General features: G+C 71.6%; 2 protein-coding genes and 1 pseudogene across 6 annotated transcripts in view; 1 reads left to right on the top strand and 2 right to left on the bottom strand.

The window, feature by feature from the left end:
• Positions 1–14,419, bottom strand: part of LOC140904582 (complement C4-B) — a 32,726-nt gene extending 18,307 nt beyond the window's left edge. The window contains exons 1-14 of one of the 4 annotated variants that reach the window (XM_073327014.2): positions 13,678–14,419; positions 8,173–8,290; positions 7,558–7,753; positions 6,918–7,104; positions 6,354–6,424; positions 5,496–5,584; positions 5,090–5,172; positions 4,795–4,891; positions 4,368–4,473; positions 2,698–2,821; positions 1,428–1,543; positions 984–1,154; positions 689–868; positions 27–209 (exon numbers count right to left, since the gene is read on the bottom strand). In XM_073327014.2, coding sequence (XP_073183115.1) covers positions 27–209; positions 689–868; positions 984–1,154; positions 1,428–1,543; positions 2,698–2,821; positions 4,368–4,473; positions 4,795–4,891; positions 5,090–5,172; positions 5,496–5,584; positions 6,354–6,424; positions 6,918–7,104; positions 7,558–7,753; positions 8,173–8,237 — 1,668 coding nt within the window. In that variant the 5' untranslated portion in view covers positions 8,238–8,290; positions 13,678–14,419. Of the gene's footprint in view, positions 1–26; positions 210–688; positions 869–983; positions 1,155–1,427; positions 1,544–2,697; positions 2,822–4,367; positions 4,474–4,794; positions 4,892–5,089; positions 5,173–5,495; positions 5,585–6,353; positions 6,425–6,917; positions 7,105–7,557; positions 7,754–8,172; positions 8,291–13,227; positions 13,468–13,677 lie in introns of those variants that run through there. The other 3 variants (XM_073327010.2, XM_073327011.2, XM_073327013.2) reach the window with 3 other exon arrangements.
• Positions 12,194–15,609, top strand: EGFL8 (EGF like domain multiple 8). Its single transcript, XM_078848392.1, is given in 11 exon segments — positions 12,194–12,213; positions 12,391–12,492; positions 13,243–13,336; positions 13,339–13,367; positions 13,668–13,704; positions 13,706–13,781; positions 13,862–13,957; positions 14,150–14,169; positions 14,171–14,295; positions 14,878–14,953; positions 15,297–15,609. Coding segments are annotated over 11 exon segments (948 nt in total). The 3' UTR covers positions 15,570–15,609.
• Positions 15,610–16,236: 627 nt separating this feature from the next.
• Positions 16,237–16,255, bottom strand: part of LOC144929274 (neurogenic locus notch homolog protein 4-like) — a 1,132-nt pseudogene continuing 1,113 nt past the window's right edge. Inside the window, exon 3 of the transcript XR_013634537.1 lies at positions 16,237–16,241. The product of XR_013634537.1 is annotated as a neurogenic locus notch homolog protein 4-like (transcript). The remainder of the gene's footprint in view (positions 16,242–16,255) is intronic.

Genomic DNA, 16,255 nt, shown 5'->3' with positions numbered 1-16,255 from the left:
CCACACCGCTGCCCCCCCGGCTTTACCTTCCCCTTGCAGCGGTCCACCACGTCCACCCACAGGGAGTTGGCCACCACCTCGTCCCCGCGCCGGTAAAAGGCCACGAGCCGGAAGGCTGGGACCAGCTCGGGGGTGACGGGGACGGAGATCACGGTGTAGGACGTCCGGGGCACGGCCCGTGCCGCCACGATGGAGCCCCTGTGCAGCACCTGCCAGGGGAGACCCACAGCTGGTCCCAGGGCGGCGCTCGGGGCCCTGTGCTGCAGGGAGCGGGGCAGGGGGCAGCGGGGGCTCTCCCAGCCGGGGGGCAGTAGGGGGCACTGGGGGGCACTAGGGGGTGCTGAAGGTCACTGGGGATGACATTAGGGGGCGCTCTCCCAGCTGGGGGGCAGTAGGGGGCACTGGGGAGCACTGAGGTGGACTCTCCCCATCAGGGGGCAGTAGGGGGCACTGGGGAGGACATTAGGGGGCGCTCTCCTGGTCAGGGGTCAGTAGGGGGCATGGGGGGCACTAGGGGGCATTGGAAGGCACTAGGGGGTGCGCTCCCGGCCAGGGGTCAGTAGGGGGCACTGGGAGGCACTGGAGGGCACTGGGGAGGACATCGGGGGGGGACTCTCCCGGCTGGGGGGCAATAGGGGGCACTGGAGGGCACTGGGGGGGGCTCTCCCGGCCGGCCGCGCTCACTCACCATGTAGTAGAAGTGGGAGAAGTCACTGGACCCCAGGTCCTTGAGCCCCACGGTGAGCGACTGGCCAGGCCCCACGGCGCCCGAGCGCTGGTTCTCCAGCACCAGGTAGCTCCCGCTGGGGGACCAAACCGCCGTGACCCGGAGAGACCCCTTGGCCGGGTCCTTCTCCCCCGCCACCACCTGCGGGGGGGGGGGCAAGGCTCAGGGGGGCTAGCGCCTGCCCCCCAGCTCTGCCCTGCCCCTCTCCCCTCCCCCACTCCCCCTCCTGCCAGCCCCCCTCCCCCGGGGGCCGTACCTTCAGGGTGAGGGCGCTGGCTCTGGGGTCCAGGTTGAGGGGGAACATCACCACCCCTCTCTCGTCTGCCACCACCCGTCTCTCGGGATGAGACGGGCCCCCCGATACCTGGGCTGAGACCCGCACGGGGGTGTGGGGGGCCGGGGAGCCATTGGCCAAGGTGACGCGGGCCTGGGGGGCGATGGGAGAGTGTGTATGCAGAGCCCCCCATCATCCCAGCTCCATGCCCGCTACCCCTGATCCCCCAGCCCCACGACCCCCACCCCGATTCTCCCAGCTCCCGATTCCTCCACCCCTGATCCACAGCTATGCACCCCCAGTGCCCCACCTCCGATCCCCCAACCCCACGCCCCCCACCCCTGACCCCCAGCTATACACCCCCCAGTTTCCCCACCCGTGAGCCTCCACCCCCAGCCCCAGGCGGCCAGCAGCAGCTCCCCCCACCAGCACAAGGAAGGGTGCCCCGGGGATGAAGTGCCGTTTGGTTTGCGACAGGTCCACGCTGTAGGGAGACAACACGAACTTGACAGTGCTCAGCTCCTGCTCCTCCAGCTCCCCGCCTGCAGGGGGGGGGACGCAAGCGTGAACAATGGGTACAGGCCCTGCCCCCGCCCTGCAGGATCACAGCCAGTGTCCCCTAGAGGGGACAGGCCCCGTGCCCCATTCCCCACCCCCTGAGCCAGCCAGTTCCCGCCCTGGGTATTCCTGGGGGAATTCTGCACTACTGCATGTGTGCAGCATTAATGAGCCATGCATATTTTAATTTTTTGCCAAAATGTTGCTGCGGTTCCGCCCTTGGCCCACCAGAGGGTGCTGCGGTGCTAGAACAAAGCAGCAGCTCCCAGCCAGTGGGGGAAGAGAACGAGCATGTCTTCTTCGCAGTGGGTCAGGTCAGGAGACAGGGGCTATGGGGAGACAGACAGTGCGGAGTGCTGGGGGGAGACAGACAAGGGCTCATAAGGGCTAGTCAGGGAGGACAGACTGGAGCAGGGGATGAATGGGAGCGGAGGCACTGGGCCACACGGGGAGGGAGGTGCAGGGCCACATGGTGATGCGGGAGGGTGCAGAGCTACATAAGGAGGGGGTGGCTGAGTGGGGGCACAGAGACACATGGGGAGGGGGGGAGGGGTGCAGGGACACATGGGGAGGGGGGAGGGGGTGTCTGAGAGCGGGTGGAAGAACACATGTGGACAGCTCTCCCTCAGCTCCTCCATTACCCCGACTCCGCCCCAGCCTTTGCTTCTGAGGGGGGCGGGAAATCTGGTTCTGTATTGTCATGTAAATGAATTATTACTCTGAGTTCTGGATTAATTTGCCTGCTAAGGAATCTGTTTGTCAAAAAACATTTCGTGAACCTTTTTTGTTCTCTGTATTATTACAGACACACCTGCTGACAGGTAATTTGAAATAAATGATCAAAAATTATTGTAACTGGCGTGATTATATTGTGTTATTTTGACAAATACAATATGCAGATTTATGCAGAATTTTAAAATATGATGTGCAGAATTTTTTAATTTTTTGGTGCAGAATTTTTATTTTTTGGTGCAGAATTCCCCCAGGAGTACCTGGGACCGGATGGGAGCCAACACCCCCTGGAGTAGACAGGGCCCGGGCCCCATTCCCTGCCCCCCTGAGCCAGCCAGTCCCTGCCCTGGGGCCAGATGGGAGCCGATGCCCCCTAGAGGGGCCAGCCCCTGGCCCCCACACTCACTGGCAGTCTCTATGAAGGTCACCGCAATGTAGAGGTTGGTCCCTGCCAGGTCCTGCAGGGGGCGTCCCAACTTCTGCGCCAGGAGGCTGCGCTTTAGGATCATGTTTGCCGCCCCCTCATTCACCTGCCGTGGGGGTCGGGGAAGGGAGAGGGTTAGACAATACCCAGCCCCCACATAAACCCAGACCCAGCTGCGTGGGCCCTCATGGGGGGGGCGGGAGGAAGGGGGGCAGGGGGAGCTGTGACTGTGATGTTATTGACATGACCTGGAACTGTATAGAACATCGTTGCAACCAAGGTCATATAGTGGCACCAAATCTTCTACAAAGGGGGTCAAATAAAGCGTCTATGAGGAGGTGATGGTTGGCTGGTTTGGATTATGCTGTCTGGATGCAGGTATCATTTTTGTATTTCAAGTTATAAGCGTTGGCTCTATACTGGGGTGGGCAAACTTTTTGGCCCGAGGGCCACATCTGGGTGGGGGAATTGCATGCAGGGCCATGCGTGGAGGGCTGAGGCAGGGGGTTGGAGTGCAGGGTGCCGGAGGGGTGCGGCAGGGGGCTCAGGGCAGGGGGTTGGGGTGCAGGAGGGCTTCGGGGTGCGGCTCCGGAGTGCCAGGGGCACACACCAGGGCCAGGACAGGCTCCCTGCCTGCCACTCCGGCACCACGTCCCTGCGGCCCCTGGAGGAGGTGGAGGGCAGAGGGCTCCCCACGCTGCCCTGGCCTGTGGGTACCTCCCCCGAAGCTCCCATTGGCCACGGTTCCCCGTTCCCAGCCAATGGGAGCTGCGGGGGGCAATGCCTACAGGCAAGGGCAGCGTGGGGAGCCCTCTGCCCCCCACCTCCTCCAGGGGCCGCAGGGATGTGGCGCCGGCCGCTTCCGGGAGCGGTGTGGGGCCCGCAGCACCACGGGGGGGGGCATCCCGTGGGCTGCAGTTGGCCCACCCCTGGTCTCTCCTGTCTGTGCTCTGCCTCCGGGGGACACCCCAGACCCGCTGGCCTCCGCTCTGCCCGGCCTGCCTAGGGCCCATCAGCTGCAAACCTGACCCATGGCGAGAGGGTGGATACACCCCGACGCAGCCAGGCAGGCCGGGGGGCAGGGACCGGCCTATGGATCGAACTCTGAGGCTTCCAGGCCATGTGCTGGTTTTGCTGAGCCCCCATGGGGCAGGTGGGGCGGCCTCTGGGTCCCCCCAAGCTGTACTTAGCTGCCGGTCCCAGCTCCCCGTGCTCACAAGCTGTGTCCAGTGCCGGGTTCCCAATGGCAAATAGCCCACCTGGGGGTCGCTGCTGCCGGCGCAGTGGGGGGGCACCCTTAGGGGGGGTGAAGCTCCCCCAGGGGTCCCATCCAGGGGGACTCACTGCGGGGGGCTCACAAGAGGCTGGGAGGGAGGGGGACCCGCTGGAGGGTCCCGGGGAAGAGGGTCCCTGGGGGGGCTCTGGGGGCATCCCATGGGGTCCCAGGAGGGGAGGGGGGTCCCAGAGGAATGGTGGTCCTGTAGGTGGATGGGGGTCCCATGGGAGGGAAGAGGGTCCCAGAGGGATGGGGGTCCCATGGGGAGGAGGGGAGTCCCAGAGGGAGGAGGGGCCCTGTGGGGGGTGGGGGTCCCAGAGGGATGGGGGTCCCATGGGGAGATGGGGGGGGTCCCATAGGGAGATGGGGGTCTCACCGTGACCTGTTGCTCCAGGCCCCTGAGGAAGGTTTTCTCCCCGTCCTCGTCGCTCACCCCAAACCTCAGGTAGGCAACGCCGTTCACGCCCTTCCCATAGACGAACCTGGGGAGATGGGGGGGTCACCCCAAACCCTGACACCGGGGGGCAGAGCCCAGGGGGGTCAGCATGGGGGGCAGGGGGACGGCTCCATGGGAGGCATCTCTGCCGGGGTCTGGATTCGCTGGGGAGCTGCACCCCGAGGCCCGTCCCAGCGCAATGGGGAGTCTGGGGCCCAGCCCAGTAACTGAGGGGTTGTTCTGGGGAGCCAAGGGAAAGCTGGGACCCAGAGCACCCCAGAAACTTCCCCGCCCCGGCTGCCTGAGCCCAGCCAGAGGGGAGGGGGGTTGAGGGAGCCAGTTAGGGGGTCGGGGGAACTGACCCTACCTGACCTGCAGGTCAATGCGCAAATCGGGGCCCCCCTCTCCCGTCACCAGCATGTGGGTCCGTTCAGGGATGATCTTCACCTCGAAATTGGGGAGCACTGGGGGGAGAAAACACACTTGGGACCCAGGAGTCCTGGCTCCCAGCCCCCCCTCTGGACTCCAACCCCAGAGCCAGGAGAGAACCCAGCATTCCTGGCTTCCAGCCCCTGCCCCTCCCTGAGCCAAGAGGGAACCCAGGAGTCCTGGCTCCCACCCCCTCCCCGAGCCGAGAGAGAACCCAGGCGTCCGGGACTCACCGTATTTCTTCACCTCGAACTCGGTGCTGGTGTTGGAGTCGAGGGCGTTGGAGAATCGCGCCGTGATGCGCCAGGTCCCGGGCCTGGGAGGGGCGAGGGGGTGAGAGGGGTCGGGGCCCCCCCATTGCCCCCCAGCTCCCACCACAACCCACCCACAGAGGCTGGACAAGGATGTCGGGGTCCCGCCCCCAGACAGGCAGATCCAGGCCAACAGGTTCACAGGGAGTCCCCCTGACACCCCAGCCCCACTCCTGGGGGGGACCCCCCCAGCAGGGGGTCCCCCAGTCTGGACCAGTCACAAACCAGCTCTGGGGGGCTTCTCTGCCCCTGCCACCCCTGGTGCCCTCCCAGCTGTAGGGGTGTCCCGGCCCCCCCGCCCCCGGCAGTGGGGTGCCCCCCCACTCACTCGGAGATGTCGGGGATCAAGAGATGGTCCGTGATGACCCAGTTCTGTGGGAACCGCTCGACCTTCCGCACCTGCAGCCCCTGGCTGTTCTGGGGGGCAGATGGGTGGGGGGCAGGGTTAGCGGGGGCCCGATCCCCTCCTACCAGCGGCCCCCACAGCCCCCTCCAAGGGGCCCCAACCCCTCATGGGCCTGATCCTTCCCCTCCCCTTCCCAGCCTCCGTCTCCCATCCCCCAAACCACCATGGGCCCGATCCTGCCCCTCCCCCTCCCAGCCCAGACTCCCATCCCCCCAACCCTCCCATGGGCCCAATCCTGCCCCTCCCCCTCCCAGCCTCCGTCTCCCATCCCCCCAACCCTCCCATGGGCCCAATCCTGCCCCTCCCCCTCCCAGCCATGGGCTCCCACCCCCCAACCCTCCCATGGGCCCAATCCTGCCCCTCCCCCTCCCAGCCATGGGCTCCCACCCCCCAACCCTCCCATGGGCCCAATCCTGCCCCTCCCCCTCCCAGCCACGGGCTCCCATCCCCCCAACCCTCCCATGGGCCCGATCCTGCCCCTCCCCCTCCCAGCCCAGGCTCCCATCCCCCCAACCCTCCCATGGGCCCAATCCTGCCCCTCCCCCTCCCAGCCACGGGCTCCCATCCCCCCAACCCTCCCATGGGCCCGATCCTGCCCCTCCCCCTCCCAGCCCAGGCTCCCATCCCCCCAACCCTCCCATGGGCCCAATCCTGCCCCTCCCCCTCCCAGCCATGGGCTCCCACCCCCCAACCCTCCCATGGGCCCAATCCTGCCCCTCCCCCTCCAGCCACGGGCTCCCATCCCCCCAACAGCCCTTGTCTCTGCCCCCCAGCTCTCACCAGGACCGTGATGGTGATGGACTCGGCCGTGGGGCGCAGCTTGTGGTTCAGGGCGAAGACTCGGAAGTGAACTGGGCAGGGGAACGAGACAGCCAGTGAACGGGGGCAGGGCTGGGGGGAAGGGGGAGTGCAGAGGGATGTGGGGGGCAGGGACTGGGGGGTAAGGGGGTCCATAGGGGACCAGTGTCCGTGGGGGGCAGGAGCTGTGGGATGCAAGTGGCCATAGGGGAACGGTGGCTGTGGGGCACCGGGGGTGTGGGGGGCCATGGGGGGCTGTTGGCTGTGGGGCATGGGGAGCTGGGGGCCATGGGGGCAGGAGCTGTGGGGAGTAGGGGGCAATGGGGGGCAGGTGGCTGTGGGTCACGGGGACCATGGGTCGCAGGGGCTGTGGGGCACGGGGGCTGTGGGGCACGGGAGCCATGAGGTGCAGGGGTCCACGGAGGGCAGGTGGCTATGGGGCACGGAGGACATGGGGGGCTGGGAGCTGTGGAGCATGGGGGCCGTGGGGCACAGGAGGCCCTGGGGGGCAATGGGGGGCAGGTGACGGTGGGGCGCGGCTCTCACCCTTCTGCCGGGGCGTGTAGACCGGCTTGTCGGTCTGGATGAGGAGCTGCCCGCGCCGGCTGGTCCAGGCCAGTCTCAGGGTCTGGGTGCCCGGGGGGGGCAGCTGGGGGCTCCGCGCGACCAGCTGGACGTAGCGATCCCGTCGCAGCGCGGCCAGGCCACAGCGAGTCGCCAGGTCCAGGGTCACCTGCGGACGGGGGGTCAGCACGGGGGGCTCTCCCAGGGGCCGAGAAGGGGCGGGGCTCTCCCCGGGGGCGGGGCTCTTCCCAAGGGGCGGGGCTCTCTCCAGGGGCAGTGAAGGGGCGGGGCTCTCCCCAGGGGCAGTGAAGGGGCGGGGCTCTCCCCGGGGGCGGGGCTCTTCCCAAGGGGCGGGGCTCTCTCCAGGGGCAGTGAAGGGGTGGGGCTCTCCCCAGGGGGCGGGGCTCTTCCCAAGGGGCGGGGCTCTCTCCAGGGGCAGTGAAGGGGTGGGGCTCTCCCCAGGGGGCGGGGCTCTCCCCAAGGGGCGGGGCTCTCCCCAGGGGCAGTGAAGGGGCGGGGCTCTCCCCAGGGGGCGGGGCTCTTCCCAAGGGGCAGGGCTCTTCCCAGGGGGCAGTGAAGGGGCGGGGCTCTCCCCAGAGGGCAGGGCTCAGGAGCCCCCTACCTGCAGGCTGAGGAGCTGCATGTGGCCGTTCTCGGGGCGCAGGCTGAAGAGCTTCTCGCCGGAGCATTTCTGCCGCGTGTCCACCTCATTCTGGAAGTAGAGGGTCCCGTCCAGTTGCCCGGACACCCCCTCGGCCTGGAGCAGGACCCCCAGCTCCACGCCCACCGGCACCAGGCGGGGGGCCGCCATCAGCAGCCTGGAGGGAGAGAGAGATCTGCCGGTGCCCCTCACTCCCGACCCGCAGCCCCCTGCTAGCCCAACCCCCCCAGCCCTGCCGGTGCCCCTCACTCCCGACCCGCAGCCCCCTGCTAGCCCAGCACCCCCCCAGCCCTGCCGGTGCCCCTCACTCCCGACCCGCAGCCCCCTGCTAGCCCAACCCCCCCCAGCCCTGCCGGTGCCCCTCACTCCCGACCCGCAGCCCCCTGCTAGCCCAGCACCCCCCCAGCCCTGCCGGTGCCCCTCACTCCCGACCCGCAGCCCCCTGCTAGCCCAACCCCCCCCAGGCCTGCCGGTGCCCCTCAATCCCGACCCGCAGCCCCCTGCTAGCCCAACCCCCCCCAGGCCTGCCGGTGCCCCTCACTCCCGACCCGCAGCCCCTGCTCTCCCGGTCCATACCGGGGGGCTTGGTGGCTGGTGCAGACCAGGGCCCCCACACAGGCCAGCCAGAGCAGCAGCCGCATGTTGCTTTAGGTGCGTCTCTGCCCCCGTCTGTCCCTGGGGGTCCGGGCTGGCCCTGGGGAGATGGGGGAGTCGCTGCTGTTTATCTCCTGGGGTAATTATTAACTCGGCAAGGCCCTGGCCTGGCTGCCAGTACCTGGGGGTGGCGGGGGGGGGGGGGGCATGGCTGGACAGACAGACAGAGGGAGAGGATGGAGAGGGTGGACAGGAGCCCGGCCCCATAGGACCCCTCCCCCTCTAGGTCTGGGAGTTCCCCGATGGGGCCCGTGCCTGGGATCAGCCTTTGGGCCGGGACTGGCAGGGTCCTGGCGTTTCAGGGGAGCAGCGTGTGCCCCCCCCGACCCCAACTGGTCACTAACCCTGAGGTCTTGGCTAGGTCCCGCCCGCTCCCAGGTGCCAGGAAAGGAAACCACGTGACTGCTGGGAAATCACAGAGTGACCCCTGCTCACCCCAGAGATCTGCCCCAGGGCGGCCCTGGGGACTGTGCTGTGGGGTGGGGGCAGGAGGGGGCTCTCCCCAGGCAGTCAGGGCTGCCCCAGTGTCCCAGGTCTTGTACCCCCTCCAGGGACCCCCAGGGTCTCCCCCAGACAATCGAAGGGGGCAGGAGCCGAGCACCCTGGCCTGGAGGGTCTCTGCGGTGCTGGGGGGAGGTGGCTAGTAACAGGAGTGTGGGGGAGGGGAGATGGGAGCTCGAGGGGCTGGGTGGGGGGAGATTTGAGGTGGGGGACGAGAGGAATAAGAGGTCATTGAAAGATCTGGCAAACTACAATAGCAGGGGGCTGCGGGTCGGGAGTGAGGGGCGCCGGCCGGGCCGGGGGCTGCGGGTCGGGAGTGAGGGGCGCCGGCCGGGCCGGGGGCTGCGGGTCGGGAGTGAGGGGCGCCGGCCGGGCCGGGGGCTGCGGGTCGGGAGTGAGGGGCGCCGGCCGGGCCGGGGGCTGCGGATCGGGAGTGAGGGGCGCCGGCGGGGCAGGGGGCTGCGGGTCGGGAGTGAGGGGCGCTGGCTAGGCCGGGGGCTGCGGGTCGGGAGTGAGGGGTGCCAGCCGGGCCGGGGGCTGCAGGTCGGGAGTGAGGGGCGCCGGCCGGGCCGGGGGCTGCGGGTCGGGAGTGAGGGGCGCCGGCCTGGTGAGGGGCGCTGGCCGGGCCGGGGGCTGCGGGTCGGGAGTGAGGGGCGCCGGACGGGACGGGGGCTGCGGGTCGGGAGTGAAGGGAGCCGGCCGGGCCGGGGGCTGCAGGTCGGGAGTGAGGGGTGCCGGCCGGGCCGGGGGCTGCAGGTCGGGAGTGAGGGGCGCCGGCCGGGCCGGGGGCTGCAGGTCGGGAGTGAGGGGCGCCGGCCGGGCCGGGGGCTGCGGGTCAGGAGTGAGGGGCGCCGGCCGGGCCGGGGGCTGCGGGTCGGGAGTGAGGGGCGCCGGCAGGGCAGGGGGCTGCGGGTCGGGAGTGAGGGGCGCTGGCTAGGCCGGGGGCTGCGGGTCGGGAGTGAGGGGCGCCGGCCTGGTGAGGGGCGCTGGCCGGGCCGGGGGCTGCGGGTCGGGAGTGAGGGGCGCCGGACGGGACGGGGGCTGCGGGTCGGGAGTGAAGGGAGCCGGCCGGGCCGGGGGCTGCAGGTCGGGAGTGAGGGGTGCCGGCCGGGCCGGGGGCTGCGGGTCGGGAGTGAGGGGCGCCGGCCTGGTGAGGGGCGCTGGCCGGGCCGGGGGCTGCGGGTCAGGAGTGAGGGGCGCCGGACGGGACGGGGGCTGCGGGTCGGGAGTGAAGGGAGCCGGCCGGGCCGGGGGCTGCGGGTCGGGAGTGAAGGGAGCCGGCCGGGTGAGGGGCGCTGGCCGGGCGCTGCGGGTCGGGAGTGAGGGGCGCCAGACGGGACGGGGGCTGCGGGTCGGGAGTGAAGGGAGCCGGCCGGGCCGGGGGCTGCGGGTCGGGAGTGAGGGGCGCCGGCCGGGTGAGGGGCGCTGGCCGGGCCGGGGGCTGCGGGTCGGGAGTGAGGGGCGCCGGCCGGGCCGGGGGCTGCGGGTCGGGAGTGAGGGGAGCCGGCCGGGCCGGGGGCTGTGGGTCGGGAGTGAGGGGCGCCGGCCGGGCCGGGGGCTGCGGGTCGGGAGTGAGGGGCGCCAGCCGGGCCAGGGGCTGCGGCTCGGGAGTGAGGGGCGCTGGCTAGGCCGGGGGCTGCGGGTCGGGAGTGAGGGGTGCCGGCCGGGCCGGGGGCTGCAGGTCGGGAGTGAGGGGCGCCGGCCGGGCCGGGGGCTGCGGGTCGGGAGTGAGGGGCGCCGGCCTGGTGAGGGGCGCTGGCCGGGCCGGGGGCTGCGGGTCGGGAGTGAGGGGTGCCGGCCGGGCCGGGGGCTGCAGGTCGGGAGTGAGGGGCGCCGGCCGGGCCGGGGGCTGCGGGTCGGGAGTGAGGGGCGCCGGCCTGGTGAGGGGCGCCGGCCGGGCCGGGGGCTGCAGGTCGGGAGTGAGGGGTGCCGGCCGGGCCGGGGGCTGCAGGTCGGGAGTGAAGGGTGCCGGCCGGGCCGGGGGCTGCGGGTCAGGAGTGAGGGGCGCCGGCCGGGCCGGGGCCTGCGGGTCGGGAGTGAGGGGCGCCGGCGGGGCAGGGGGCTGCGGGTCGGGAGTGAGGGGCGCTGGCTAGGCCGGGGGCTGCGGGTCGGGAGTGAGGGGCGCCAGCCGGGCCAGGGGCTGCGGCTCGGGAGTGAGGGGCGCCGGCCGGGCCGGGGGCTGCGGGTCGGGAGTGAGGGGCGCCGGCCGGGCCGGGGGCTGCGGGTCGAGAGTGAGGGGCGCCGGACGGGACGGGGGCTGCGGGTCGGGAGTGAAGGGAGCCGGCCGGGACGGGGGCTGCAGGTCGGGAGTGAGGGGTGCCGGCCGGGCCGGGGGCTGCGGGTCGGGAGTGAGGGGCGCCGGCCTGGTGAGGGGCGCTGGCTAGGCCGGGGGCTGCGGGTCGGGAGTGAGGGGCGCCAGCCGGGCCAGGGGCTGCGGCTCGGGAGTGAGGGGCGCCGGCCGGGCCGGGGGCTGCGGGTCGGGAGTGAGGGGCGCCGGCCGGGCCGGGGGCTGCGGGTCGAGAGTGAGGGGCGCCGGACGGGACGGGGGCTGCGGGTCGGGAGTGAAGGGAGCCGGCCGGGACGGGGGCTGCAGGTCGGGAGTGAGGGGTGCCGGCCGGGCCGGGGGCTGCGGGTCGGGAGTGAGGGGCGCCGGCCTGGTGAGGGGCGCTGGCTAGGCCGGGGGCTGCGGGTCGGGAGTGAGGGGCGCCGGACGGGACGGGGGCTGCGGGTCGGGAGTGAAGGGAGCCGGCCGGGCCGGGGGCTGCAGGTCGGGAGTGAGGGGTGCCGGCCGGGCCGGGGGCTGCGGGTCGGGAGTGAGGGGCGCCGGCCTGGTGAGGGGCGCTGGCCGGGCCGGGGGCTGCGGGTCGGGAGTGAGGGGCGCCGGACGGGACGGGGGCTGCAGGTCGGGAGTGAAGGGAGCCGGCCGGGCCGGGGGCTGCGGGTCGGGAGTGAGGGGCGCCGGCCTGGTGAGGGGCGCTGGCCGGGCCGGGGGCTGCGGGTCGGGAGTGAGGGGCGCCGGACGGGACGGGGGCTGCAGGTCGGGAGTGAAGGGAGCCGGCCGGGCCGGGGGCTGCGGGTCGGGAGTGAGGGGCGCCGGCCGGGTGAGGGGCGCCGGCCGGGCCGGGGGCTGCGGGTCGGGAGTGAGGGGCGCCGGCCGGGCCGGGGGCTGCGGGTCGGGAGTGAGGGGCGCTGGCCGGACTGGCACAATGGGACAAAGGCAGGAATCGCTTGTTGCGGACGGAAAATCTCGCCCACGATTCAGCTCTAAACAAGCCCATTGTGTGTCCCCGTCCGGGGGGGGAGGGGAGGCCTGTCTGGGCCCCCCCCAGCTTGGCCCTGATGATGTCAGCGGCTGGCCCCCCAACACCCCCATGGGTTCAGGGAACAAAGCGGCACCGTCAGGGCCCCGGGTGTGGATTCGGGGGGGCTCAGGCGGGGCACAATGGGGCCTTTCTCGTCCGGGTGCCAGGGGAGGGGGGCGCCGGCTGCGTGAATCAGTCGCGGAGGCCGAAATGGCAAGGGGCACGGGGGGGGCGGGACCCCACCCTGCTGGCTCCAAGGAGAGGGGGTGGGGGGGTTCCTGATGCTGGGGGGAGGGGCTCTGGCTCTGTGGGGGGGATTCCCTTGCTGACGCGGGAGGAGGGGATTCCAGCCCCCCCAGCCACAGGAAGGCTCCGGGTTCAGGCCGGCTCAGAGGCCAGGAGGAAGGAGCAGGGCCGGGTCCTGGGACCAGCAGAAAAGGTGAGAGCACATGGGGGGCTGGGGGGGGTCTATGGGGTGTGCGCTAGGGGGGGGGGTCTATGGGGTGTCCCTATCTCCAGTGCACTTCCTACTTTCCCTAACAAACTCCCACACCAGGACTCTGGGTTCTCTCCCTGGCCTTGGGAGGGTGGTGGGGTCTGGTGTATTAGAGCAGTGGGGGCTGGGAGCCAGGACTCCTGGGTTCTCTCCCTGGCTCTGGGAGGAGGGTGGGCTCCCCAAGGTTCAGTAGAGCTGCCCCCTCCCACAGGGGGTCTGAACAGGAAATGAGCCCCGGACTTCTGGGTTCTGTACTGTGCCCCATTGCGGGAGGCGGGTGTCCCGGATGCCTGGGTTCAATAATTGTCTCCTCTCTCTCCTGCAAGGAGCCCCATTGGAATCGGGGCCCCCCTTCTCAGAGCACCGAGGCCGGAGCCCCGCGACATGTCAGGGGTGCTGCCTACCCTGGTGGCCATGCTGTGGGGGGGGATCCTGGGGGCCGGGGGGCAGGGAGCCAAGCCAGAGAGGTGAGAGGGGGGAGCTCTAGGGGCGGGGATGTGGGATCCAGAGGGTGTGGGGGTCCTGGGATAGGGGATGGGAGGGATGGAGGGGGTCTCCTTGGAGTGGGAGGGGGGCCCTGGGGTGGGGTCTGAGGACGCAGGGGAGCTGGGGGGCTCTGAGCAGACAGGGGGGCTGGGAGGATATGGGGGGAGATGTGGGGGGGGCCGCTCTCCTCACCATCTCTCCCCCCAGCCGGGGTGTCTGTGCCCGTCACACCCTGCGGGTCCCCCTGGTTTACAATGAGACCTTCGCCCGGCCGCTGCACCAGCCCTACCTGACCCTGTGCCCCGGGGGGACCGCATCTGCAGCACCTACAGGTACCCCGCCCCCCCCGCAGGACTCCTGGGTTCTACCCAGCTCGGGAGGGAGGTGGGGGCTAGTGGGTCGAGCTGGGAGCCGGGAGCCAGGACTCCTGGGTTCTCTCCCAGCTCTGGGAGGGGAGTGGGGGCCTAGGGGGGTGGGAGCCAGGACTCCTGGGTTCTCTCCCAGCTCTGAGTGGGAGTGGGGGCCTAGGGGGGTGGGAGCCAGGACTCCTGGGTTCTCTCCCAGCTCTGAGGGGGAGTGGGGGGCCTAGGAAGCTGGGAGCCAGGACTCCTGGGTCCCATCCCTACCCACAGGACCACGTACCGTGTGGCCCTGCGTCAGGTGACCAGGGGACGTGCTGCAGACCAGAGCCATCTGCTGCCAGGGCTGGAAGAAGAGACACGTGGGGGCCAACACCTGCGAGGAGGGTGAGTCTGGGGGGGTGGCTGGGTGGGGGGGACCCCCCACCCCCGCCCTTTTAACCCTTTGACGCCTTCTCCCTCCACAGCCGTGTGTTACAAGCCCTGCCAGAACGGGGGCGTCTGCACCAGCCCCGACCGCTGTCAGTGCCGACCCGGCTGGGGGGGGCGTTACTGCCATGTGGGTGAGTAGAACCCAGGCGTCCGGGCCCCTGGGCCCCCCCGCTCCAACCACCAGCCACCACCCCCCTCCCAGAGCTGGGGAGAGAACCCAGGCGTCCGAGCCCCCGACTCCCCTGCTCTAACCCACCCAGCCCCCACTCCCCTCCCAGAGAACCCAGGCGTCCTGCCCCACTGCGAGGGTCTCTCCTCTCCAGATGTGGACGAATGCCGCTCGCCCCGTCCCGCTCTGCTCCCAGCGCTGCCTCAACACCCCGGGCAGCTTCCGGTGCGAGTGTGAGCCCGGCTGGGCCCCGGGGCCCGACGGGACCGGCTGCCACCCGCTGCCCACCGCCCCAGGTACGTGGGGCACCACTGGGGGTGGCTGGGAGCCCGGACTCCTGGGTTCTCTCCCAGCTCGGGGAGGGGAGTGGGGCTGGTGCGTTGGAACGGGGGGGGGGCTGGGAGCCCGGACTCCTGGGTTCTCTCCCAGCTCGGGGAGGGGAACGGGGGCTGGTGCGTTGGAACGGGGGTGGGGGGGGGCTGGGAGCCCGGACTCCTGGGTTCTCTCCCAGCTCGGGGAGGGGAACGGGGGCTGGTGCGTTGGAACGGGGGTGGGGGGGGGCTGGGAGCCCGGACTCCTGGGTTCTCTCCCAGCTCGGGGAGGGGGAACGGGGGCTGGTGCGTTGGAACGGGGGGGCGGGGGCTGGGAGCCGGACTCCTGGGTTCTCTCCAAGCTCGGGGAGGGGAACGGGGGCTGGTGCGTTGGAACGGGGCGGGGGGGGGGGGGGGTTGGGAGCCCGGACTCCTGGGTTCTCTCCCAGCTCGGGGAGGGGGAGTGGGGGCTGGTGCGTTGGAGCCGGGGGGCCGGACGCCTGGGTTCTCGGGGGCAGGGTGTTGTTTGTTCTCTTTCAGTGCCTCTTCCCTCCCCCCCCCCCCCCCCCAGTGCGGGACCCCCCGCCCCGGAGCGGCTGACCAGGCAGGTGCTGGAGCTGCAGCAGCAGATGGAGAAGCTGGAGGAGGTGAGGGGGGCAGGGAATGGGCGGGGCTTAGGGGCTGGGGGCGGGGTTACCGGCTTGGAGGGCGGGGCGGGGGGAGCTGGGTGGGAGAAAGGAGGGGCCGGAGGGAGTTTTGTTCAGATGTGGGAGGTTCAGGGGGTGTTGGGGGGAGTTTCGGGGTTCAGATGTGGGCGGTTCAGGGGGGTTGGGGGGACACGGGGGCGTTGGGTGGGAGTTTCGGGTTCAGATGTGGGAGGTTCAGGGGGGTTGGGGGGACACGGGGGCGTTGGGGGGAGTTTCGGGGTTCAGATGTGGGAGGTTCAGGGGGGTTGGGGGACCCAGGGGGTGTCGGGGAGTTTGGGGGCAGGAGCGGTTTGGGGGCGGGGGCGCTGGCGGGAGTTTGGGGGGCCCAGGGGGGATCCGCGGGGAGTTTGGGGCTCACCCCCCCACGGACGCTGCCCCCCCCCCAGCGCGTGGAGCGGGCCCTGGGGACCCTCCGCCGGCTGCTGCCGCCCCCCTGGCCGAGCTGGGCCCCGACGAGGCCGCCGAGCTCTGGAGCCGCCTCCGGCACCTGGACCGGCTCGACTCGCTCAGCGACCAGCTCCTGCTGCTGGAGGAGAGACTGGGGGCCTGTGAGTGACCCCCCGGCCCCCCAACTCCCCCTGCCCCCCGGCCCCCCAACTCCCCTGCCCCCCCGGCCTGGGAGTGACCCCCCGGGCCCCCCAACTCCCCCAGCCCCCCCGGCCTGGGAGTGACCCCCCCGGGCCCCCCAAATCCCCCTGCCCCCCCGGCCTGGGAGTGACCCCCCGGGCCCCCCAACTCCCCCAGCCCCCCCCGGCCTGGGAGTGGACCCCCCCGGGGTCCCCCAAATCCCCCTGCCCCCCCCCGGCCTGGAGTGACCCCCCGGGGCCCCCCAAATCCCCCTGCCCCCCCCGGCCTGGGAGTGACCCCCCCCGGGGCCCCCCAAATCCCCCTGCCCCCCCCGGCCTGGGAGTGACCCCGTCCCCCCTAGCCCCCCCAAATCCCCCCTGCCCCCCCCGGCCTGGGAGTGACCCCCCGGGGCCCCCCCAAATCCCCCTGCCCCCCCCGGCCTGGGAGTGACCCCCCCGGGCCCCCCAACTCCCCCTGCCCCCCCGGCCTGGGAGTGACCCCCCGGGCCCCCCAAATCCTTTGCCCCCCCGGCCTGGGAGTGACCCCCCCGGGGCCCCCCAACTCCCCAGCCCCCCCGGCCTGGGAGTGACCCCCCCGGGCCCCCCAACTCCCCCAGCCCCCCCGGCCTGGGAGTGACCCCCCCGGGGCCCCCCAAATCACTCTGAGATAGCGCGT

The sequence above is a fragment of the Lepidochelys kempii genome, chromosome 14, assembly GCF_965140285.1.
Source record: "Lepidochelys kempii isolate rLepKem1 chromosome 14, rLepKem1.hap1, whole genome shotgun sequence".
NCBI classification, from domain to species: Eukaryota; Metazoa; Chordata; order Testudines; family Cheloniidae; genus Lepidochelys; species Lepidochelys kempii.
The sequence above is the reverse complement of the archived record's forward strand: the minus strand, read 5'-3'. Positions and strand labels throughout refer to the sequence as shown.